The 25,553-nt window shown below is 45.0% G+C and overlaps 1 protein-coding gene across 2 annotated transcripts; it reads left to right on the plus strand.

Moving 5' to 3' along the window:
* Window positions 1-672: 672 nt before the first annotated feature.
* Window positions 673-24,765, plus strand: Znf541 (zinc finger protein 541). Of its 2 annotated transcripts, XM_026410480.1 has the most exons (15): window positions 673-979; window positions 6,302-6,545; window positions 8,157-10,008; window positions 11,845-11,903; window positions 12,174-12,333; window positions 12,609-12,782; window positions 13,780-14,101; window positions 18,906-18,969; window positions 19,498-19,640; window positions 20,003-20,106; window positions 21,156-21,231; window positions 21,795-21,883; window positions 23,994-24,134; window positions 24,313-24,494; window positions 24,594-24,765. In XM_026410480.1, exons 1-15 carry the CDS (start codon window positions 673-675, stop codon window positions 24,763-24,765), a joined length of 4,089 nt encoding a protein of 1,362 aa, XP_026266265.1. The 2 variants fall into 2 exon arrangements, with proteins under 2 accessions (XP_026266265.1, XP_026266266.1); XM_026410481.1 differs by lacking the exon at window positions 12,609-12,782.
* The last annotated feature ends 788 nt before the right edge of the window (window positions 24,766-25,553 follow it).

A 25,553-nucleotide genomic window follows, 5' to 3' on the forward strand; every position in this document is an offset into this window, starting at 1 on the left:
ATGCCTCTAAAATATTGTCATTTCAACATTTATTATCTATAAAAACCTACTCAATTTACATTGTTTTTGTGTTCAGTCTTACCAGTTCAAGTTGTATTTTACCCTCATAGCATGTCTCCATTGAGGCCAGTCACATTCAGGTGCCTCCTGGCCTCATAGGATTAGTGGCTGTTATAGTAGACAGTGCAGCTCCGGGCTTCCTACCTGGGTCTGAGTTCTCCTTGGGCTAACCTCTGGCTTCGAGTTTTCTTCTTGTTGGCATTGGGTTTTTACTTAACTGTCTTTTGAGCTTGGCTATGCCTTTAAAATTGTCTTTTATCAATTTCTATGGGCTTATAGCTGGAGGAAGAGGTCCATTCAGTTCACCTTGTAGTAGAAACCTTTTCTTTGCCTCATTTACACATAAGGAAACAGAAGCTCCCAGAGCTCCGGTGACTTGCCTAAGGTCAGGTGGCTATTAGGTGACTGAAAACAGACTTGTTTCGCCTGTTCCTGTTTAAATTCCAAGTTTGTGCTCTACCCACCATGCTGTATTGCCACCTCTTAATTTTGGTTCTTCCTTCTTCATTTTCAGGATTATCATTATCATTATCAAGGGCTCTGTCCTTTCTCTTTACACGGCCTTGCTCCTCTGGAGAGTGATTCTTGGCCAAGAACTGGGAGCGAAGAACCATGGACCAGTACAGCCTTGGGGATGAGGGTGCCCTTCCATCAGAAATGCACCTGTCTTCATTTTCAGAGAGCCAAGGGCTCAACTGCAGTGATACCCTCAACCGGGATCTAGGACCCAGCACACGAGACCTGCTCTATGCTGGCCTGAGTGGTTTAGACCTGGACCCCAGTCTCCCAGCATCCGACATGCCCAGTGAGGTGCTGGAGGACAACTTAGATGCCCTGTCCCTGTACTCAGGGAAGGACAGTGATTCTGTGAAGCTTCTGGAGGAATATGCAGATCCGGAATCTCAGACTTCCTTACAAGGTGAGGCTGTCCACTTGGGCGGAAGGGCCTGGCGGGATAGTTGACAGTTCCTGCAACCAGCTAGGGATTGAATCTGCATGGATTGGTCGAGAAAAATTTCCTCTTTACAAGTGACTTAGGGAAAGGTTTCTTTATTTCCCCTATTTTGGAATTGTTACCAACTTCCTAGTAAAGGAAACAGAACACTAATCCAAAGGAATAATATTGAGAACACGGATGTTTGGAGATACCCTAATCTTTTGCTGGTATGTGGGAAGACCTTAAGGTTTACAACTTTCCTATCATCACCATATCTCAAGGGCTCTTTTCATTTTTCCAGATTGAACTTGGGTCCTGTCCATTCTGCTTCTTGGTTGTCTAACTTTCTTAGGCTTCACTGACTTCATCCATAAAATAGGGGGACAGTAATATTCCCCCTGCTTCCCTGCAGAATAAGAACAGTAAGAAGCAAAAGAAGAAACAGTTGTAAAAAGCACTTTTTTCACCATATAGCACTAGACAGAGATTGTTTTTTTGTTTGCTTGTTCATTTATTTTGGTTTTTTAAAAATATTTTTTAGTTGTAGTTAGACATAGCATGTGCTAGGCGAGCACTCTATTGCTGAGCCGCAGCCCCAGCCCCCATTTGCTTTGTTTTTTAAGGGAGTCTTTTTAAAATTACTTTTAGCTGTAGATGGACATAATATCTTTTTTTTTTTTTTTTTAATGTGGTGCTGAGAATTGAAGCCAGTGCCTCACACATGCTAGGTAAGCGCTCTACCATTGAGCCATAACCCCAGCCCCAAAATAAAGAGTCTTGCTGTGTTGCCCAACGCTCCCAGACTCAAGCAATACTCCTGCCCCAGCCTCCTGAGTAGCTGAGACTCTTCCTGTGTCACCAAGCCTGGAGATGCATACCTGTGTATACACATGTCCACATGTACATACGTATACGTACACACCAATACAGTGATATTTAATTGTAAATAGACCCTTGATTTAGTTCTAAACCTTTCTCTTCAGTAATGGAGGAACAAAAGGAGGGCTAATGGAATAATTAAATAACTTGGTTTGCCTTTAGGCTTCCCTTACAAGATAAATTCATTTTGTTTTTTTGTTTTTGTCTCTCTTCATCATTTCCTGGGTAAGTTGTTTAAATGAGTTGACTGAGCTAGAGTTTTGGGACATTTATAATTACACCTTGTGTATCTGAAATGTCCTGCAAAGCAAATGTTAATCTTAACTGGGATAAATAGCTCAAGAAGTGCTCTTGCGAAATGAAAGCTTCTGAGGGCTCTGCCTCCACAGAAGATGTAGTAGACAGATGATACCCTTGCCACTTTGTGGGCACAGTGACAGAGTCATGAGGAATCATACAGGACAGGGCAGCTGCAGAACTGCAGGCACTGGGCCTGGCAGGAGCCAGTGGTTAGGATTCTCAGCCTGGGTCACCTGGATATTACGTGAAAAATGCTGGAGCATAGCATATGTTTGTATTTTGCTGGGAAGACATACTAACGTTTGTCAGATATTCACAAGGTCTATATAAATGATTAATCTAATTCAACCTTCCCTGAATTTTCTTTTTTTTTTTTTTTAAATATTTATTTATTTATTTATTTTTAGTTCTGGGCAGACACAACATCTTTGTTTGTATGTGGTGCTGAGGATCGAACCCGGGCCGCACGCATGCCAGGCGAGCGCGCTACCGCTTGAGCCACATCCCCAGCCCCCTGAATTTTCTTTACATGTGAACTTTTTTTTAACTTTATAGAAAAGGAATCCACTGAATATTAAACTTCAAGTATTTTTTTTAAACTATTTTTATTTTTATTTTTTTTTAGAGAGAGAGAGAGAATTTTTTAATATTTATTTTTTAGTTTGCAGCATCTTTGTTTGTGGTGCTGAGGATCGAACCCAGGCCGCACGCATGCCAGGCGAGCACGCTACCACTTGAGCCACATCCCCAGCCCCTACTTCAAGTCCTTATACTTCTCTTCCATAAATTCAGGTTCCTATAAATGCATAGGCTTATTTTAATTTCTTCTCGCTCTCTCACACTCTCTTTTGGTACCAGGGATTGAATGCACTTTACCCACTAAACCACATCCCCAGCCTTTTTTTGTGTTTTATTTAGCAGAGGGTCTCACTGAGTTGCTTAGCACCTTGGGTGTGGAGGCTGACTTTGAACTTGTGATCCTCCTGCCTCAGCTTCCTGAGTCACTGGGATTACAGGTGTGCACCACCGTTATGGGCCCCTCTCTTTCTTTTTTGAGATGGGATTTCACTATGTTTGTTGCCCAGGCTGGCCTTAAACTCCTGTCTCAGCCTCCTAGGCATTAACCAGAATATATTAATTGAGACCAGAATACAATAATTATTTTAATTAGAAAAATAATATGTATTTATTAGAGAAGACTTAGAAAACAAAGAAAAGAAGTGAGCAAGAAATCTCCACCCTGGCTCCCATACATACCCCTTTAAGTTTCTCGGGTGAAATTGCTCAGCCATACATCGATTTTTGGTTTGGGTTGTTGTTGGTGGTGGTGGGGGTGGTGGTGGTGGTGGTGGTTTATCTGATTTTTGCAGTACTGGGGATGGAATCCAGGGCCTCACACGCGTTAGGCAAGCACTCTACCACTAAGCCACACCCCAACCCTATATACATAGTTTTATAGTGTTAATATTAAGTTCCTAGAGGGAAGAGGATTAAGCTCAGTAGGAGAGTGCTTAGTCCCTGGTTTCCATTCCCAGTGCTGAAAAAACATGTAGTTTTGTTTGAAGCTTTAAAACAAACTTAAGGGCTGGGGCTGTAGCCCAGTGGTAGAGTATTTGGCCTAGCACAAGTGAAGGTTTAATCTTCAGCACCACATAAAAATATAAGTAAATAAATTTATTTAAAAAGTTGTTAATAGATGATTAAAAATATTTCTAAAAATATTTTTTAGTTGTAGTTAGACATAAAAAAAAACTCAAGCGTATTTGTTTTCATATGTGAAAGTAGACAGTACAACTTATTGTAACTATTCCATTGAATTATTAGACCACATTCTTGTTACACTGTTAAAGTCTTTGAACAACTTTGTACATATTGGATTTTCTGTTGGATTAGTTCTTTGAACATTTTTCTCAGATAGAGCATATGAATGATTTTGAGCTTTATAACACTGCTTTCTAGAAAGTTCAAGTGGCTTCTCAGGCCAGTGACTCTGTTTGCCTAATTTTCAACATCCTTCCAATTTTTTACAACATTTTGTTTTTTTGTTTAACATTTGCTTTAAGGAGCATTTAAACTAACTCACCAAGGCTGAATGAAGACTATATCCAAAGGGAGTCTGATTTGTCCTTATTTAAACTGGTGGAATTATTCAGCTACTCAGCACAGTATTCCTTTATTTCTTTTATTTAATGTCAGGAAATGAAGGTAACTGAATACAATTTTGTTTCTTTTTCTTTATTTCTTTGTTCTTGATACTGGCAATTGAACTCAGGGGTGTTTAGCCACTGAACCACATCCCCAGCCTTTATTTTATTCTGAGATAGGGTCTCGCTAAGTTGCCAAAACTGGTCTCAAATTTGCAACCCTTCTATCTCGGCCTCCCCAGTTGTTGGGATTACAGGTGTGTGCCACTGTGCCTGACTTCACACAGTATTTTCTCATATGAAGAAGATGAAGGCCAGGCAAATTAAGAGACAGATGTTCTAAGGCCACAAGCAGAGCTGGAACAAGAGTCCAGTTTCCTTTCTGTATGTCTGCCAGCCACAGACATTCTGCATTTTGGATTCTTTAGTGCAACTCTCTTCCTTCACCAATCACTGTGCTGAAGTCGCTGAGATTCTTGGATCTCGTCTCTGTAACCTCCCAAATAAATGGATGTTTCTAAACTTTCCATCTTGTAGGATGGTGTAATCAATCCATTTTGTAGGACAATCTAATGGATAGAAACATCTTCCATTATCTATTCATCTAACATTTATTGAGTGTTTGCTAGTGCTAGGATGCTAATTCCAGGATCTGGGAACAAAGCAATGAGCTGGACAGTCCTTGTATCCATGGCCCATTGTTTGTACTGGTCTATAATCATCTTACTTTTAATTTTCATTCACTAAGCCTAGTTCTGTCCCTCAGAACAAGACAGAAGCTCCCTCCTTCCCTCCTCCATAAACTGGCCTTTCCTATACTTGACACCTCTCCTACTTGAGTATTCCCAGTTCCTTCAGCTTTTCTTTAGGTGACATGATTAATAAAAGTACCTTCTTTCATTTTACTCCAAAGATACAGAAAACATGGGAAATCCAGGCACACAAACAGAGGAAATAGAACTGACCCATCCTGGGCTGGGTCAGTTGGTAGGGTGCTTTCGCTGCATGCATAAGGCCCTGGTTTCAATCCCTAGCACCACAACAAACAAACAAAAAACCCTGACCCATCCCAACAGTCTATTCTCTCAGTCTTATTTCTCTTCAAATTTATTTTTGTTTTAATAGCCAGGGCAATTTTGTTTTGCAGTAGGATGCTTTTTTTTTTTTTTTTTTTTTTAGTAGTGTAGCACAAACAACCTTGCCATCAGATTTTTCTAAATTTTATTGGAAAAGCTTTTTTCACACAGCATTAAAACCATAAAACAGTCATCTACGTACCCTCTTGTCAATTATCGTTTTTTTTTTTTTTAAACAGTTTTCCAGGAAAAGCAGTGGTTCAGTTAATTCCCTTACAGCTAGATCTTTGCAGAAAGCTATGTTTAAAGTTAAAAACCCAGCTGTGTATGGTGGCACCACACCTGTAATTCCAGAGATTTGGGAGGCTGAGGTGGGAGTTCCCAGCTAGCATCAGCAACTTAGTGAGACCCTGTCTCCCCCCAAAAAGGGGCGTAGTTCTGGGGATGTAGTTCACTGGTAGAGTACCTTTGAGTTCAATCCCCAGTCCTTCCAAAGAGAAAATTAAAAACCCAGAAGCAGAATTGGCTGAGTGCAAAATTTTGTACTTTCCCAAGATTTTGGATCGAATGTTTCTAGGTTGCCCTTCTGTGAATACCAGGTGATGATATAATCCTCAAGCCAGGCTTTCATGGTCACACTGTCCCTGAGGGTTTCATCCTGTCACTATCCCTGTCCCTCCACATGTGCACCAAAACTGGGCAAGTCCTGCAAGTGTGGCCTGACCAGGGGCCCTGCTCCCCTCACCTGATCCTGAGCCTTGTTTTCTGCACACACAAAGCTGATGACATTGGAGTGAGCATCTTAGGGGACTTTCGAGGCCAGCAAGGCTGAGTGTTAGAGTGCTTTAGTGGTGCTCTCTGATTTCCCCAGCTGTGTATAACCTGTGCTTTCTCCCTCTGTCTAGACCTGGGGCTAGGCGCACTTAAGGTGCCCAGAGAGGCTGACGAAGGAGGCAGGGCCACCTCGGGGAGTGCAAGGAAAGGAAAGCGACAGCACAGTTCCCCTCAAAATCCGCTTCTGGACTGCAGCCTCTGTGGGAAGGTGTTCAGCAGCGCCAGTTCTCTTAGCAAGCACTACCTGACGCACAGCCAGGAAAGGAAACACGTTTGCAAAATCTGCAGCAAGGCCTTTAAGCGTCAGGACCACCTGTATGTAGGAGTCTGGTCAGGAAATGCTGTTCAGGGGTGCGGGGGTGGGCTTGCTCCTGCCTTTTTTCCTTCCCTCCCAGATCAACCTACCAGTCCTCTATTGGGTTTTCCCACTTCCTGATTCTCCAGATGTGTATCACCTGTGCTGTGGTGGGCATGGACTCGTCCTCCTCACACTTCCAGTGTCCCAGGGCAGGCCTGGCTCTGCCCCAGACAGGTTGCTTTTCTGAGCTTTCAGATTACACCAGTGAGGAAATCATTGCCTTGAGTTGTAGATGGGACCCTAATGGTTTAAAAATGCTCCCTCCCAAAGCAATTGTCTTGGAAGAGTTTGGCTAACTTACTAGAGAAATGTCCTGGCTCCCTGGTAGGTGTCTGAGGACAGTGTTCAATTCTGAAGATGATAAAGGAGCATTAACCTCTGTTTTTCTTACTTTTAAAAACTCTTGATTTGAAAAAAAAATGTTTTAAAAAAGAAAACCCAACTTAAGAGTTAGATGCAGAATTCACTGTTTTTAACATTATAGGAATAATAAACTTTTCTTGCCTATAAGGAAGGAAAAGAGACTGTTTTCAAACTAAGAGGATTGCAAGTGGGAGAGGACAACACATTGCATTTTTACAGTGCAGAGGGCTTCGGTGAATCTAACTTCCATTTTGTCCTCTGGCCCAGCCCCGCCCAAGGGAATGGAAGTAATTTGATCATACCACAAGTTGGTTACAGGGCTACAACTTAGGTTTTCTGATTACTTCTCTGTTGCTTTCCTCAGAAGGCTAACTAACCTCTGGGGAAGAAGTTTAGTCACTGGACATACCCCGTGTTCATGTGCACTAGGGCTGTTTAGAGCAGCACTATCTGGACCCCAGAGGGTGATCTACTCATTTGTTTGTAAAATATTAATAGAGATGTACGTATGAGGTAAATATAATACATATTTGTATGCATTCACACTTGGAGACATAGGCACATTTGGTTGGTTTGCGCTAGAGAATTTTTATTGATTGGGTATCTGCAAATTGATTTCTTTGCTGTGGGGTATTCTAAGTATCTGTCTCTACAGATAATCTTATGGTAAGGAGCAGACTCCTTTGTTGCAGTAAGGATAATCCCTTGGCATCTCCTCAAAAGTATTCTGTGGAATTCTGCTGCTCAGGAGTGTTAATAGGCTATTTGAATAACAAAGTTTCTGTGGGCAAATAAGAGATGCTGAAAGTTAAACAGTGCCTCCCTTTAAATTTGGCCCTGTGCCTATGAACCTTCAAAGAATGAATAGTTGTTCTCCTACCCCCAAATTGCCAAATGTGTCCAAGCCCTCAGGGGTCATTTCTGAAGGACTAATGTTCCTTGAGAACCCCCTTTGGGGATGTCTGATCTGGCTCCAAAGAACTTTTTTTCTCAGATAAGGGACTTCCTTAAAGGTGAGGGTGAGGTGAGCCCTTTCCAGATTGCTTTGACAGAGCAGGGAGGCTTTGTGGTCTTTCCTCAAGTGCCAAGTACCTTTTCTGAGTTGTGGTGCAGATGCACCAAGGACACTCAGGGCTGCTGGGGTCCTGCAGAGGTAGGCTGGATCCCAGGCACCCACTGACCTCCCTTTTTATGTCTGACTCCAGGACTGGGCACATGCTCACTCATCAGAAGACCAAGCCCTTTGTGTGCATCGAACAGGGCTGTAGCAAGAGCTACTGTGACTATCGCTCCCTGCGTCGACACTATGAGGTCCAGCATGGCCTGTGCATCCTGAAGGAGGCCCCCCCAGAAGAGGAAGCCTATGGGGACTCCCCACATGCCCATGACACGGCCAGCCAGCCTCCTCCCAGTGGCCTGCGGTCCCTGGGGCCCCCAGAAGCCAGATCCCCTGGCTCTGTCTTGCCTAACCGAGACCTCCTACGCTGTATTGTGAGCAGCATTGTCCACCAGAAGATCCCTTCTCCTGGCCCAGCCCCAGCGGGACCTTTGGATGGTGAAGGGAGGCACTCGGCTTGTCCCTGCCCCACCTCATCCGGGTCCTCCTGTACCCCAGCCAGCACCTCAGCAGCCTCAGGGACTCTGGGCACCGAGGTTCCCGAGGAACCTCATCCCCCACAAAAGGAGTCAGCTCCTGAAATATTCACAGCCATCCATTCAAGAGCTACAGAAAATGGTGCCCCTGATCCACCGGAGTTGGAGTCACCCCTGCTTCAGCTCCCATCTTCCCTGGAGGGCTGGCCTGAGGGCGGCTCCCTGCCTGCCTGCCTGCCTCTCTTCAGAGGCCAGCCTGTCCCTGCCAGTTCCCAGTCATCAAGCCACAACTTCCAGTGGCTCCGGAACCTACCTGGCTGCCCTAAGAGCAAAAACAACAATGTGTTTGTGGTCCACAAGCCCCCTGCAGCACCATCCCGAGAAGGTTCTGAGTCTGGCCCCAGACCTGGTAGCACCTCTACCCCAGTGGAACCCGCCCCCAGCATGGGCACCAGCCAAGAGGACACACCACCCTTTGCTCCTGCACTCCTGAAGGCACCCAGCGAGGCCCCAGGTGACCCCAGGTTTGGAGGTGGAGAAGAGGACAACTGGGCTTCGAAGAAGAGCAAGATTGACTGTGAGTCCTTCTCATGGCAAAGCCCCGGGGAGCCTACTCTCCAGGATGTGCAGAACCCAGGTGGGCTCCCGTCAGATGCCACACCACTCTTCCGGCAGCTGTTCCTGAAGTCACAGGAGTCTCTGGTAAGCCATGAGCAGATGCAGGTGTTCCAGATGATCACCAAGTCCCAGCGGATCTTCTCCCATGCCCAGGTAGCAGCAGCCTCCTCCCAGCACCCAGGACCTGAGGGCAAGCAGGCTGCCCTGAAGTCACTGCAGGGGCCATGGCCACAGCAGCCCCCGCTACCAGCACCCACTGTGGACTCTCTCCAGGTGGGCCTTGGAAACCTGGAGCCAGAAGGATCCCCAGCCCGCAGGCGAAAGACCATGCCCTCAGTACCCAGAGAGGCCTCCCCTGGCAGCACAAGACGAGACACAAAGGGAGGACCAAAAATGGTCTCAGCTCCACCATCCCTCACAGCACAGTCTCTGGATCCTTCCCGGAATCCAGACATCTCTTCCAAGCAATTACGATCTTCCAAAGGGACCTTGGACCTGGGGGACATCTTTCCCACCACAGGCCCTCGGCAGACCCCTTTAGGTGGGGAGGAGCTGTCTGGAGTCCAGCTGTCTGGGAAGCAGGCCCATGCTGAGAATGGCGTGGCTTCAGGGGCTGTGAGAGGTGAGAAGGGCCCAGCCTGCTCCCGGGGCGGAGGCTACAGGCTCTTCTCAGGCAACCCCAGGGCCCAGCGCTTCTCAGGCTTCCGAAAGGAGAAGGTGAAGATGGATGTGTGCTGTGCAGCTTCCCCAAGCCAGGTGGCCATGGCCTCCTTCTCGTCAACTGGGCCTCCTGTGGATCCCACCAGGGATGCAAAGTCCAAGCTGACAATATTCAACAGAATCCAGGTACACGATGCCTCTTTTGGGTAGGGGTACTGATCACAGTACAGGCAGAGTTTTGTTGAGTGCTTTAGCATTTGCTAGTTTCCAGCCATTTTTTTTCATTTCAGTGAATCCTTAGATGTGATTTTACAGTAAATTCTTAGATGTGAGGAAGTTAAGGTTCAGAGAAATTGTGCTCACCCACAAAAGAAGACCAGGACGAGGAAAGTGCAGAATTTGTCCAAGGTCCTTTTTGTCATTTTGTGATTTCACTAAGCCTTTTTTGCTTCCTTTCTTCTGCCTCACATTTTCTTTTGGATTTGCCTCCTTAAATTCTTCAGAGAGATAAAGGTAGAGACCCCTTGCCTTAAATACTTCGCATGGGATGCTAGGGTGGCCCAGTGCTGGAACCCTTGCCCAGCATGCGTGAGGCCCTGGGTCCATCCCCAGCACCAATAAAATAAAATAAAATAAAATAAAATAAAACAAAATAAAACAAAACCCCCAAAAAAGAAACCACAAAAATTATTCTGGAATGGATGTATATTTTCTGACTGTGAATCATGGTTCCATCAAATACAAGCAGAATAAACCTAGCTCCTCTGTGCATGGCAACAAGGAGATCCTGCTCTGAGGCACTCAGCCACTTCTCTTAGTGACACCAGCATCCATCCCATCATCCTACAGCTGCGCCTTGTTTTTTACATCTTTATTTATCTAACTACCATACAATTTCCATTTTAAAGCATGCGTTTTGTAGTTTTTAGTACATTTGTAAGGTTATGCAACCATCACCACTATTTGAAAAGAAATCATGACCCCCCCCAAAAGAAATCCTGCAGTCCTTAATCATCACCCCTCATCTTTCCAGCCCCCAGGCCCCAACAACCACAAATCTACTTTCTGTCTCTATGGACTTACATATTCTGGACATTTCCTATAAGTGGAGTCATGCACTGTTAAGTATGGCCCTTTGTAACTGTCTTCTTTGTGTTTCAAGGCTGTTCAGTTGTGTTTTCAAGGCTCATCCATGTTGTAGCATGTTGTAGTGCTTCATTCCTTTTTATGACTAAGCAATATCCCATTATCTAGACTGACTAGATTTTGTGTAGTTATTCCTGAGTAGGTTGTTTGCACTTTTTGACTTTTGTGAATAAGCTGCTATGTAAAATTTTGTGTGTGGATACATGTTCTCATTTCTCTTGGGTAAACACCTACTGGTGGAATTGCCAGGTCATATGGCAACTCCATGTTTAATGTTTGACTATTTTCCAAAGCAGCTATACATTTTACGCCCAATGGGGGCGTAATGCTTCCTTGCAGTCCATGAGAATTGCAGTTTTTCCATGTGCTCACCAACACTTGCTTTTGTCCTTTATGATGATGATCATCAACATCGTTGTGAGTGTGAAGTGGTATATTATGGTTTTGATTTGCATTTCCCCGATGGCTAATGGTGTTGAGTATTGCCTGCTTGTATATATTCTTAGAAGAAATATCTACTCAGATTCTTTGCTCATTCAAAATTGAATTACTATCTTATTATTAAATCCTAAGAGTTATTTATGTATTCTGGATGTAAGCCCTTTATCAGATACATGAGTTGCAAATATTTGCCCCCATTTTGCAAATTAACTTTTTTTTTGTGACATTGTTTGAAGGACAGAAGTTTTCAGTTTTAGTGAAGTCCAGTTTGTATGTTTGGTCTTTTGTTTTACTTTGGTATCATACCTAAAATCATTGCATAATCCAGTGTCACAGAGACTCACACCAGCATTGTCCTCTGAGGGTCTCACAGTTTCCACTCTTTTATTCCTGCTTATCTCTGCTGTGTTGGCTCATACGCATTTTCATTCTCAGGGTGGAAACATCTATAGGCTCCCCCAGCCCATGAAGGAAGAGAGCGCAGCAGGTGGATGGTAAGTTGCCAAGCCTCCAGCCCTGCCTGGCGCTGCCCCTTGGGGGAGTCCCCTGTGGTTTTCTGTACTGGCTCTGTTGAATGAGCTGGATGCCTTTGTCCTGAGAAGGATGCTTCAGCCCATGGAGAATACGAATATCACCTCCTTTTTAGGGTTTATCGAGTGTTGTCAGTGGATTAGTTAAAAACAAAACAAAACAAACAAAAAAATCTGTGACCAAGAATGGAGTCCCATTCCCCTGTTCTTCCTTCCTGCCTTGTCTACCCACAGTAACCAGCAAAATGGAGGTCCCACAGACTGGACAGAGCCAAGGAGCACTTACATCTGCAAGAACTGCAGCCAGATGTTTTATACCGAGAAAGGGCTGAGCAGCCACATGTGTTTCCACAGTGATCAGTGGCCTTCACCTCGGGGGAAGCAGGAGCAGCAGGTGAAGAGGCATGATCAGCGGCACCTGTGATTTCAGGGTCTGACAGGCTTCAGGGTGTGTTTTTCTCAGGTTGAAGGCTGCCCCTGGGAAACGTGGGTCAGGTCCAGCCATTCTGGACACACCGTCACAGTAGGACAGCACGTCTCCTCAGCCTGGTCCTTACCCCTAGCCTCACTGCCTGGAATTCTGCGGCAGCATTCTAGCTGTCCTCAGGAGCAGCTCTCAGTCTCCTGCTTGCTCTTTCTCTTAAAGAGCCATCATCTCTCCATGTTCAGGTGTTTGGCACAGAGTTTTGCAAGCCTCCAAGACAGGCGCTGAGGCCAGACAGGAACGGGCAGAGTTCCCCAGGAGCCAAGAAGCCCTTGGACCACACGGCCACAGCCCCTTTGGTGATCCCCGTGTCGGTCCCTGTGGCTCCAGCACCCTGCCCCCTGGGGAGCATGGCCAAGGTGGGTGCTTATCTGTCTGCTTCTTCCCACTGCTTTTCCCACCTGTTGGTGGGAGCTGTGGGAAAAACACAAACCAAATGCTCCAAGGAGTCCTGACATTAGAAGTACTTGGTTTGCACATTCATTCAGTCATTGAGCATTCACTGAGCCCCTATGTCAGTCCTAGTGCTGGGCCGTTCTGGGTACCTAGCAATGACCACAACAACATAGGCCCTGTTTCATGGGGCTCCCAGTCCAGACAGGAATAGGTGTCCCAGAGTTTGCAGGGCTGGGGGACTAAGAGGAGGCCCCTAACCCAGCCTGGGGAGATCAGGGAAGGTTTCCTGGAAAGGAGATGTTGGAGCTAGGACCTGGAGGAGGCGGAGGAGTGGGGCTGGCAGGGAAGAGGGCATTTCCCGAAGGTGAGGGTAAACACTGTGAGTTGGAGCAGTGGGTCTTGAGCCTGTACTGTAGACCTGGAGAGGATCAAGTGGGACTCAGGTATAGGGTGACTGGACCCAAGGTCCCTTCAATCAGTGACAATCCCATTGTTGGTGTCATAGGAGCTGCTGTTATTTGAGTGGAATAATTTTTCATTATTGTCACACCGTCATTGCATCTCTGGCCACTTTATTATTTTATTTTTTTGTGGTACTGGGGATGGAACCCAAGGTCTTACCCATGCTAGGCAAGCGCTCTTAACCTTGAGCTACATCGCTAGCCCGTGGCCTCCATTCTCTCAAGTGCTAGGCATTTGAACCATTGACACTCTCTAAATGGGTATGTGAAGCTGCAGCCTTGGGGTGTCACCAGGCCTGGCCTCTCGGCTCTGGCTCAGGCATGTCTGGGCAGTGCTTCAGTTTCCAGTGCTGTGGGGTTGGGTGTGGCTGTTCTGAGCATGGAAATTCTATTGCCCTCTGTCTCCATGGACAGTTCCCTTTCCCACTCTTGTGTCACCCTGAATATTCCAACAGGTGGCCTCAAGTGACCTCTCGTGGTTCTGAATTCTCTTCTCCAGGGACAAGAGAAAGATGGGGAAGAGAGAGACAGTAAGGAAAGCAGCCAACATAGAAAGCGGAAGAAGCGCCCCCAGCCCAAGGCATTGTTCATCCCTCCTCCACCCTCTGTGTTTGGGGAGCTGGGCCCTGGAGGATGCCACCAGAGCTGTCTGCGGTCTCCTGTGTTCCTGGTGGACCACCTCCTGAAGGGCTTATTCCAGTGCTCCCCCTACACACCACCTCCAATGCTCAGCCCCATCCGGGAGGGCTCGGGACTTTACTTCAACACTCTCTGTTCCACGTCACAGGCTGGTCCCCACCAGCTCATCAGCTCTGTGCTTGGTGAGTGAGGCCAGAGTCCCTGCTTGCAGGGCACCACCTTTCTGCCTGCCTGCCTTTGTCTTTTGTTAAATAGTTTTATTGAGATATAATTCATTTACCATTCAGATCACCCATTTCAAACATGCAGTGTTTCTGAGGGCAGTCACAAGGTTGTGTACTCATTATACATTTCACATTAGGGCATATTAATTATCCAGAGAATAAGCCTGTGCCCACTAGCGGTCATATCCTCTTCCCAACTCACACCCTGGTAAGCCTATGCCCTTCCCCTAGCCCTGGGCAACTACTCATCTCTTTCCTGTCTCTATAGATTTACCTGTTGTGGATATTTCATATACAAGTATTCAGATGTCATGTGACCTTTGTGACTAGTTTATTTTACTTAGTATGATGCTTCCAGGGTTCATCCATGTTGTTAGTGCTTCATTCCTTTTTATGGTTGATCGATAGAATATTGAATGAATGGACCACATTTTGCTTATCCATCAGTTGATTGGATTTTGACTTGTTTTTACTTTTTGGCTATTGTGAATAATGCTGCTATGAATTTTGTGTACAGCCTTTTATGTGTACGTATGTTTCTGTTTTTCTTGGGTAGATACCTAGAGTACAATGCTGGATCACATGGTAGCTATTTAACTGTTTAAGGAACTACGAGACTATTTTCTGAAATGTTTGCACCACTTTGGATTCCCACCAGCAGTGTTTGAGTTCTGATATCTCCACTTCCTTACAAACACTTGTTAAGGACTCTACCACTGAGCTACATCTACAGCCCTTTTTTATTTTATTTTTTGAGACAGGGACTTCCTAATTTGCTGAACTTGCAATCCTCCTTTCTTGAACTTGCAATTCTCCTGTCTCAACCTCCCAAGAAAGTGTGTGTCACTGTACCCAGGTTGGCCTGATTTTTTTTTTAATTGTAACCATCCTAGTGGGCATAAAGTGGTATCTCATTGTTGTGGGGTTTTGGGGGATTTTTTGGATTGGATGCAGGAGCGCTTCACCAGTAAGGTATATCCCAAGCCTTTTTTTAGATTAGTAATTTGACATTTTCCTTTTTAAAAATATAGACATAGCATAAATTTCCCTTTCCACACTGCTTTTAGCCAAATTTCTTAAGTTTTAAAATGTTGTATATTTGTTTTCTTTCCTATCAATATTTTCTAATTTTAAAAAAATATTTAATTTTTAGCTGTAGTTGGACTCAATATCTTTATTTATTTATTTTTATGTGGTGCTGGGGATCAAACCCAGGGCCTTGCATGTGCTAGGCGAGTACTCTATGCTGAGCCACAACCCCAGCCCAATATTTTCTAATTTATCTTGAGATTTCTTTGGTGCATTGATTATTAGAGTGTGCTATTAAATTTCTATTTGTGAATATTTCTATATTTCTGGATTTTCTAAATTACCTTTTTCTATGACTTCTTAATTAATTCTGTTGTTGTCATAACAGATACTTGGTATGAATTCAAATTTATTGGTGTATATTTTATGGGCTGGGATGTGCACTATCCTGGAGAAGAATGTTCCATGTACATTTGAGAAGATGTCAATGGAATGCTGTGGTCTAGGGTTTATGTTGGTGCCCAAGTCTGTTAATCTTCTCCCTAGTTATCCTGTCCATTGTCAAAAGTATTGAAATCTACAGCTTTTTTTTTTTTTTCAATAGAGAATTGAGCTCAGGTACCTTACATATGCTAAGCAAGTAAGGTACTGTGCTGCATCAACAACTCTTTGAGTTCTACATTTTTGTTTTTTCTTATTTTTGTTTTGGGAATTGAACCCAGGGGTGCTTTACCACCAAGCTACATCACTAGCCCTTTTTTAATTTTTTTATTTTGAAACAGAGTATCACTAAGTCACTGAAGGTTTAGAAAAGTTGCTGAGGCTGGTTTGAATTTATGTAGTTGATCTTTAAGTTAATTTAAAAAAATGCAATCTTCCTGCCTCACCCCTGAGTCACTGGGATTACAGGCATGTGGCACTGTGCCCTCTGAATTCTTTATTTAATCCTTTGATACTGTCAGTTTTTGCTTCCTGTACTTTGGGGCTCTCTTTAGAGGTGTATATATGTTTGTTTATATATTTAATCTGCAATACTGGGGATTGAACCCAGAGTCTCTATTTTATTTATCTGTCCATCTATTTATTTATTTATGAAGTGCTGAGTATTAAACCCAGGGCCTCATGTGTGCTAAGCAAGTGCTCTACCACTGAGAGAACAGGTGCTATTTCTTTACTCCACTACAGTTCTGCTCCTTTGTACTGTTATTGCAACATAGATTAACATGTCTAGATGTTATTATTAGGTCCATAATACCTTTTTTGTTTTTTCAATACTGTGGATTGAACCCAGGGTTCACACATGCTAGGCAAGCACTCTACCAGTGAGCCACATCCCAGACCTTTTTTAAAATATTATATTTTGAGACAGGGTCTCAGTAAATTGCCTAAGCTGACCTCAAACTTGTAGTCCTCCTGCCTCAGTTCTCCTGGAGTAACTGGAATTACAGGGATGTGCCACTGTGCCCAGCTATCATATGTATTTTTAAAAAATATTTTTAGTTGTAGATGGACAATTTTGTTTATTTAGTTTTTTTATGTGGTGCTGGGGATCAAACCCAGTGCCTCATGCATGCTAGGCAAGTGCTCCACCACTGAGCCACAACCTCAGCCCTCATATGTATTTTTTATGTAGTTGATCTTTAAGTTAATTGTTAAAAATGCAGTTATACTACCTTTGTAATTTCCTACATGATTGCCTTTTCCAATTACTTTCTGATGTCACCTACTTTCAGCCTGAAGATTTATCTTTAGTATTTATTTTTTAAAACAATAACTTCAGTGAGATATAATTCACATATGATTCATCCCTTTAAAGCACATACTTCAGTTAGTGTTTGCTTAAGAGTGGAATATAGATTTCTTTGAAGTTGTTAAATCCATCAGGTCTTTTACCTAATGGACAAATCAAGTTTAAAAATTCCTTTGTTTATCTTAGCTTGTTTTCTGGTGCTGTTGACCTGCAAGAGAACATACTTTTGCATATACAGGTGAATGTTTTGCAATTTATGTATGTAAAAAATTGTAGGCATTAAAAATATTTTATTGAAAAAAAGCACATACTTCAGTAGTTCTTAGCATATATATTGAGGTGTGCCACCTCGCCATAATCAATTTTCAGACACATTTATCATAATCAGTTTTCAGACACACATTTCTAGAGAGAAACTGCATTCTTTAGCAGTCACTTCTTTCCTGGCCTCTTGCCTATCCTGGGCCAGTACTTATCCACCTTCTGCCTCTATAAATCTTTTATTCTGGATAACTCATAGAGGTGGAGTCATGCAATATGTGGTTCTTTGTGTCTAGCTGCTTTCGCTCAGTAAACTTTTAAGCTAAGTTTGCTAGCAACAGATTTTCTTAATTTTTAAAATCTAGAAATGTTTTTGTTTTTTCCTTCAATTTTAAAAGTTAACTTGCTGGACACAGGACTCTTGGTTGACAATCATCTTTAGCACATTGAGCATGTTTTTCCACTGCCTTCTCGCCACCCTTGTTTCTGGGAGAAGTCAGTTGTTGGTCTTGCCAGTGTTCCTTTGAATGCCATGGGATTTTTTTTTTCTCATTTCACTTGCAATATTTTATCTTGACTTGCAACATTTTGCCTGAATGTAGACCTCTCTGTTCATCTATTTTGAGTTCATAGAGATTCTTCAACATGTGTATTGTTTTTCATCAACACTGGGAGGTTTTTGGCCATTGTTGCTGCACTAAATTGTGTCTCTTATTTCTCTGAGGCTCTTTTCACTTTTTCTTTTCTTTTTTTTTTAGAGAGAGAGAGAGAGAATTTTAATATTTATTTTTCAGTTTTCGGCAGACCAACATCTTTTTTTTTTTTTTTTTAATATTTATTTTTTGGTTCTCGGCGGACACAACATCTTTGTTGGTATGTGGTGCTGAGGATCGAATCCGGGCCGCACGCATGCCAGGCGAGTCCGCTACTGCTTGAGCCACATCTCCAACCCTTCTTTTCACTTTTTCTTGTTGTTTCTTCTCTATTCTTAAGTTGCATGAGGATCTGTGTTCAAGTTTGCTGATTACATCCTTCAACCACTTAAGACCTGTTGAGGCCTATTTTGGCTATTGTGCCTTTCAACCTCAGCATTTACATTATTAAAAAAATCTATCTCTTAGTGGTATTCTTTGGTGAGAAATTGTCATTCTACCTTCCTCTACTTTTTTTAAGTGTGGGAGCTGGGGAGAGAGGTGGCCCCCATCTTGGCTACAGCTGCCTGGTGTGTAGCCCCTTTAGAGGAGCACTTCTCCACACGTGGCACTGGCTGTGGCTCAGATGCCACAGACTTTCATTCTTACCCATATTTAGTCAGTCATGAGTATTTCTGCAGACACTATATGTCCTTAGGACAATTTCCAGAGACTTTAACTTACTGTCTTAGTATCTTTTGTGATTTTCATCTATTAGTTTGTTGTTTGCTAAGTTCCCTCCTCTCTTTTGAAATCCTCCCACTCCTGTGGAATCTCTTTTTTTAAGTTGTTTTTTTTTTTAGTTGTAGATAGACACAATACCTCCATTTTATTTATTTTTATGTGGTACTGGGGATCGAACCCAGTGCCTCACATGTGCTAGGCGAGTGCTCTACCACTGAGCCACAGCCACAGCCCTCCTGTGGGATTTTAAAGGCCCATTCTCATCTGTATCCAAAAATGCTGGTCGAGGGCCCTGTGGGTCACATCTGGTCAGTCGTCTCGAGGCTTTTTTCTATGTGTTTTCTAGATCAAGTGGATGGCTCTTTTGGCATCTGTGTGGTGAAGGATGATACTAAGATCAGCATTGAACCGTGAGTTACAACACACTTAGAACCTAAGGGTCCTTCCCACCAAGGGTACTTTTATCCCCATCACATTTTTGCAGAACTCCTTCTTCACAGAGAGGTCAGGTCTAACTCCCTGAGAAGTGGGGTTTCTCCAGATTATGTAGCAGTTTTCCCAATACAGTTGAGCACACAGAGGCAAATGTCTGGGACCTTGGGGTTCAGGCAGAATTCCTAATGGCCCAGTGCCAGGCTGGAGAGTATCTGTGGGGTATAGCTAGACAAATGTGGCCAGGTATCAGCAAGTAACTTCCATGTCATAGAGAGGCACCCCATACCAGAAATCTGGCCATAAAGGAGCACAGAGGAACAAGGCAGCATCCCTGGAGAGCCTGCACTTGTCTGTCACAGTGATGAAAGGCCACGTGTCTAAGAGATGGCAACAGGTTTCCATACAGCAGGCTGTGGCTGAGAGGGCACCCAAAGCATTTCTATTCTATTTCCTGTCTTAGTCTCCTTTATGTCCATGCATCTGTACATGTGGCCTCGTTTCAGACACATCAACATAGGAAGCCGGTTTCAGGCTGAGATCCCGGAGCTGCAGGAGAGGTTGCTGGCTGGAGTTGATGAGCATGTAGCCTCTCTAGTCTGGAAGCCATGGGGAGATGTGATGACAAATCCAGAGACACAGGACAGAGGTGGCTAATGCTTTGGGGTCATATTCTCAAAGCCCTTCCCCCCAACTCTAGGGAGTTTCCCCCTGAGTTCTCCCTGATCAGGAAGTGTGTCTCCTGGGGTGGGGAGGTGAGGACTGGCCTTCAGCGTATATTGCTTCTCTCAGGCAGCATTCTCCCACTTCTGTCACACAAAGTTCCAGGCAGGGCTTCTGCCCTCCTCCCTTGTCACCCTTTTCTCATTCTGTACGTGGTGGAGATGTGTGAGGAAGGGAAGGTGACAGGGAGCCCCTCTCGCTGTCCAGGAAGGTGTCCTCCCTGGCACCTGCTGACTCCCTCTTGTCTCCTCTCTCCTGTATTCGTTCCTTTCTCACTTGGAACCACAGTGACTGAGCTCTGCAATGTGGCCTGCTCCAGCGTGATGCCAGGAGGGGGCACCAACCTGGAGCTTGCTCTGCACTGCCTGCATGAAGCTCAGGGAAGCGTTCAGGTGAGTGGGCCAGGGGTCTGGGGGCTCACAGCTAACAAGGCTGAGAGTGTGCAACAGCCCATCCTCTGCAGGGGCCTTATGTGGTCCTGTGAACTGACCCAGGAGAATGCTTAGCCATGGGCTGAATCCATCAGTTAGTTATTCTCTGAGACAAATCAGGGACCTGGGGAGGGAGAGCCCAGTGAACTGTATTAATCTGAATTATTTACTGAGCTTACCTTTGCATGGTGTATAAAAGCCTTTGATGCAACATGAGCACCTCATTCCATGCACCCTCTCCCAACCCTGAGGGTTAGAGAATAAATTAAAAGCATAATAGAAGAGTCGTACTGCCTGTGTTGGAGATGCAGGCAACGAGTGTGCCACAATCTTGCTTTCTGTCAAGCGGAGAGCCATGCCTGACTCCTGATGGATCCTCAGCAGAGTGATTCGTACATACTTATTGAGTATCCTCTGGGTGCCTGCAGTGTCGTGGGCATGGGGTCAGTACAGCCCTGGGCTCTGTCCATGTTTTAGTGCTCTGCGATTGTCATCACTGAATTGGAATTCTTCACACTTTTGGAAAAAAAGTTCCTGCTTTTATTTTGCACTGAACCCCAAAAACTATGGATCTGGTCCTGACTTGTGTTACACAGGTGGTTGAGACAAAAATCCTTGCCCTCATGGGCTTTTAAGAGTCAAAATGGGAAATGTTTTAAAATTTTATTTCGCTAACAGTAAGTACTAGGAGAAAGTACAATGGAGGCAGTGTGCCAGGGTAGTGCTCTTTCAAACACCAATCATTGATGGGAGTAAGTCTGCACTGTGTCCTTCACTGTGGAAGCCACAGTGGTATGGAAAAAACAGTGACGCCAGCTACACTCAGATTGATGTCATCATGTGCCCACAGATTCTCCACCAATCCAAGCACTGACTGCTTTGAGTGGCCCTGGGATTGGGAGAGACTTTAAGGATGGCTGTGTTTTCAAATGAATGAAAGAATGGGAGTGGTCCTCCCATATGTCCCTCACCTCCCTGTCCTGTGTGGCCTGCACCTCCTCTCATTCCAGATTGCCCTGGAGACTCTCCTACTCAGAGGACCACAGAAGCCTCGGACTCACCCACTGGCCGACTATCGCTACACAGGTGATTGGAGCAAGGCTGCTGGGATGCTGGGGCCTGGCTGAGAGCCCTGCCAGCAAGTGAGCTCTGAGAGCACCTCGGCCTCTGCCTCTTGGCCTTCTCCCCAGGCCTCCGCCTGCCTGTCTGGCAGGGCCTGTCCTTCTGGAGTACCTTTGATAGCACTTCTTTCTGCTTGTTCATCCTTTCCAGTGGTTCCCTGAGGACCCTGCCCACCTGAGGTGGTGATGGTGCTCTTGCAGGGAGATGAGCTTGGGTTCAGTGGTTGAGTACACACAGTCCTGGTGTCAGGCAGCCTTGGTCGCCACATGCTCTTGGCAAACCTCTGAAGCCTCGTTGCCACATCTGTAAAGGTCACCACATGCTCTTGGCAAACCTCTGAAGCCTCGTTGCCACATCTGTAAACCAGGGAGAGTAATGGAACCATCTTGTATGGTTTTTGTGAAGATGATATGAGACTGGTACATAATTGGTACATGGTAATGGATTTAAAGAGAAGTATGGTCTGCATTTCAGCCATGGAGTAACACGGAGAAATGTCTTCCCCTCTTGGTTGTCTTCTATGACAGGTTCAGACATCTGGACCCCCATGGAGAAGAGGCTCTTTAAGAAGGCATTCTGTGCCCACAAGAAGGACTTTAACCTGATACATAAGATGGTAAGGCAAGTGAGGGCTGGGCAGACCAGGCCTATGCATGCAGCCCAGCAGGCTAGGGCCGTGCCCCTCAGCTGCCTTGGTGACGCTGCTCTCAGACTGTAAAAGGTTGTCATCTCAGAAAGCCAAGCAGTACAGAAATCTGTTCTGTCCTTAAAACAAATCTCCACGCCCCTGACCACTGCCCCACTTCTGATTGCTAAGTTTGTTAGCTGCACATACTCAAGTACAAGATTTGTAAGTTTTGACATATTTATATGCCTGTGAAACTATCACCATAATCAAGATAATGAACATATCCATGACCCCCAAGAGTTTCCTCCTCTCCCTGGCAGTCCATCCCCCATGTCACTCGCTGCCTTTGATAGCCCCTGCTCTGCTTTCTATTACTATAAATATGCTTGTACTTTCTAGAGTTTTATATTAGTGGAATACTCATTTAGTATGTGCTCGGCTTTGTTTAGCTTCTTATACTCAGCATAATTTTTTTTAGTTTCTTCTTTGTTGCATATATTAATAGTTTACCCCTCTTTATTTCTGAATAGTATTCCATTGTATGAAACATTTGTGTGGTTTCCCATTTGGGGCAGTTATAAATAAAGCAGTTGAAGCTACGTGTGGTGACACACACCTGTAATCCCAGCAGCTTGGGAGGCTGAGGCAGGAGGATCACAAGTTCAAAGCCAGCCTCAGCAACTTAGGGAGGTTCTCAGCAACTTAGGGAGACCCTGTCTCAAAATAAAATACAAAAAGGGCTGGGATGTGGCTCAGTGGTTAAGTGTTTCTGGGTTTAGGGTACAAAAACCTGTGGTGAATATTCATGTACAAATTTACTCTCAGATCTCATTGACATTTTTTTAAAAAAAATTTATTTTTTAGTTTTAGGTGGATATAATATCTTTAGTTATTTTTATGTGGTGCTGAGGATCAAACCCAGTGCCTCACATGTGCTAGGTGAGCGTTCTGCCACTGAGCCCCAGTCCCAGCCCTGAGCTGATCTTTGTTGACTAGTACCAGGTGTCTTGCCCATGTTGTTTGTATATTTTCACTGGTTTCATTGTTTTGGGTGGGAGAGTAAATCTGGTTCCTGTTTTTCTATCTTGTTCAGAAGCAGAAATCCAACTTCTGTTTTTGTAACTTGGTGATGTTTCTTAGGCAGAGGATATACTATTTGACTCCTCTTTTGTGAACACACACAAAGTTGAAACAAATTCTCGTGGAGAAAGTATTTTCTGGAGAGATCTCACTAGCCAGTTCAATTTCATGAGACAATTCTCTTTCTAGAGCAATTACATTTTTCTTTCTTTTTTTTTTTTTTTTTGTGCTAGGGACTGAACCCAGGGCCTCACACATGCTAAGCAACACTATGTCACTGAAATACACCCAGTTCTCCATTCTGCTTTTACAAGTTTTTAAAATTGTTTTTAAATATTTTTTAGTTGTAAATGGACACAATATCTTGATTTATTCTTATATGGTGCTGAGGATGAAACCCAGTGCCGCACATGTGCGAGGCAAGCACTCTACCACTGGGCCACAACCCAGCCCCAGTTTTTAAAAAATTTTTTCCACATCAGAGTTATTTTTAATGGAATCTCTTTTAATAGAGGGAGGATCAAGTGATGAAATTAATTGAATGTCCTCCACTCAAGCTATGAACTGAAGACTTGGGCCTCCTGTTCTGTGGACCACATTTATGACGAGGTTTCTAAGGCTGTATCTGGCCAGAATGTCTGTGAGGTATTCCACAGAACCAGGGCACTGGTTGAAACTGGTGCCAGTGGTGAACACATGACTGTGGGCATGACATCACAGTGAGCGTCCTCACCTGGGGGGTCTTTGTGGGCTGCCTCCTACAGGGAGGGATTCCTGGGCTGGCATTGCTGATTCATGTGTGCCGAACTTAGATATTGGTAACTATTATGTGGCTTCACCTTGGACTGCTTCATCACCCTGGGAGGGCGCTGTGGCCCTCTATCTTGCAGTGAAGGGGCACGTCAAACCAAGGGGGAGAGCTGGTGTGGAAAGTGTCTGCCAGTGCCAGCTGACAGGGCAGGATCATGCCTGGGTCTGTGGGGTGCTCCCACTGCCTATTTCTGTTCTGTTCCACTAGGTCCAGACAAAGACTGTAGCACAGTGTGTTGAATATTATTACATATGGAAAAAAATGATCAAGTTTGACTGCGGCCGAGCCTCAGGGCTAGAAAAGAGGGTCAAGAGAGAGCTGGAGGAGGTAGAAAGGACAGAAGAAAAGGTAGAGGACCCAGGAGGGAGAGGTCTGGTTTGCAGGCGTACTCCCTCTGCAGCCTGAGCCTGGGGGAGGGACTCCTAGGGAGGGATCTCCCTGCAGAGAACATGTTTGCCTGCCAATCTGTGTCTCCCTTACAGGGGGACAAGGTTAGTGCCTTACATTGTTTTTAACCCCTTTACAGGTCACTTGCAGCCCTCGGGAGAGACCCAGCCACCGACCAACTCCTGAGTTAAAGATAAAGACCAAGAGCTACAGGAGGGAGTCCATCCTCAATTCCAGCCCAAGTGCAGGCCCCAAACGGACCCCCGAACCACCAGGGAGCGTGGAGAATCAGGGTGTTTTTCCATGCAGAGAGTGTGAGAGGTACCTGGCCTTTTCCTGGAGATTCTCACAGACGGTCCCTTCCTTGAGTCACCAGCCTCCCTCCCTCCTCTGACTCCTTGCCCTCTGGTAACTCCTCAGGGTGTTCGACAAGATCAAGAGTCGGAATGCCCACATGAAGCGGCACCGCCTTCAGGAGCATGTGGAGCCTGTTGTCAGAGTGAAGTGGCCTGTGAAGCCATTCCCACTAAAGGAGGAAGAAGAGGAAGAGGAGGAGGAGCTGGGGACAGACATTGGCCCCCTGCAGTGGTGACTTCCTGCTGGCAGCTAGTCTGCATGGGGTCTTCAGCCCTGTTCACCTTCCTGGCCTCTCTGGGGTGTTTGGGGCACCCCTCTGCCTCCTCCCACCCTTTCTGCCTCCCATTGGCCAGCTTCGCTAGCAAACTTGGTGGGCATCTGACCATAAACAGGCAGAGAAGCCACGATTGGACAGCTCTGAAGTCTCATCGACGGGACAGGGGCTCTGTTCTCTTTAGGTTGATCATCTCCCCTTCTTTCAGTCCCAGATTGCCTAGAGAGCAGGGAGGCTTGTAGGGGCAAAAGGTCAGATCTGGATAGCTCTTAAATCTTAGCCTCAGTGTTGGGGTTTGTTATATGCTTAGATAAGGCCAAGGTGGAGAAAATCAGTGGGGAAACACCTTAAGATCTCCAACGTTTTGGGTCCCCCTCCGGAGCAGGGCCTTTCCGCATTCCAGAGTCCCTTGTCTCGTGATGACTTGTACATTGTTTAGTGTGTTTTTGTACGTGTCTACTTGTAAATCTTATTAAATTGGGTTCTTGAGCAGCTGTCTTCTGACTTCCAGCCATGGATCCCACAGAGGCTTCTGGGCCACAGCCACCTGTTCGGGCGGAGAGAGGCGAGGCTGAGGCACCTTCCGGGAGGGCCTGGTGAAGTTGGACGTGTCCATATGTGTGTCAGTCCAGTATGCATTTATTAAGACTTTGCAGTAGGACATGCCAGACAGTTCCCAGTCCTTGCATGGGGATGTGGTGAACAAGAGTGACAAAGCCCTTTTCTTCAGGGAGATTCCATTTTAGGAG

Source organism: Urocitellus parryii, chromosome 15, assembly GCF_045843805.1.
Source record: "Urocitellus parryii isolate mUroPar1 chromosome 15, mUroPar1.hap1, whole genome shotgun sequence".
Classification (NCBI taxonomy): domain Eukaryota; kingdom Metazoa; phylum Chordata; class Mammalia; order Rodentia; family Sciuridae; genus Urocitellus; species Urocitellus parryii.

Bases quoted from the DNA above. Each gene is read 5' to 3' on its own strand.
- Znf541 (XM_026410480.1), top strand. From the start codon at position 673: ATGGACCAGTACAGCCTTGGGGATGAGGGTGCCCTTCCATCAGAAATG. The intron at 24,135-24,312 runs GTAGAGGACCCA...ACCCCTTTACAG, and splicing joins TAGAAAGGACAGAAGAAAAG to GTCACTTGCAGCCCTCGGGA. The intron at 24,495-24,593 runs GTACCTGGCCTT...GTAACTCCTCAG, and splicing joins CCATGCAGAGAGTGTGAGAG to GGTGTTCGACAAGATCAAGA.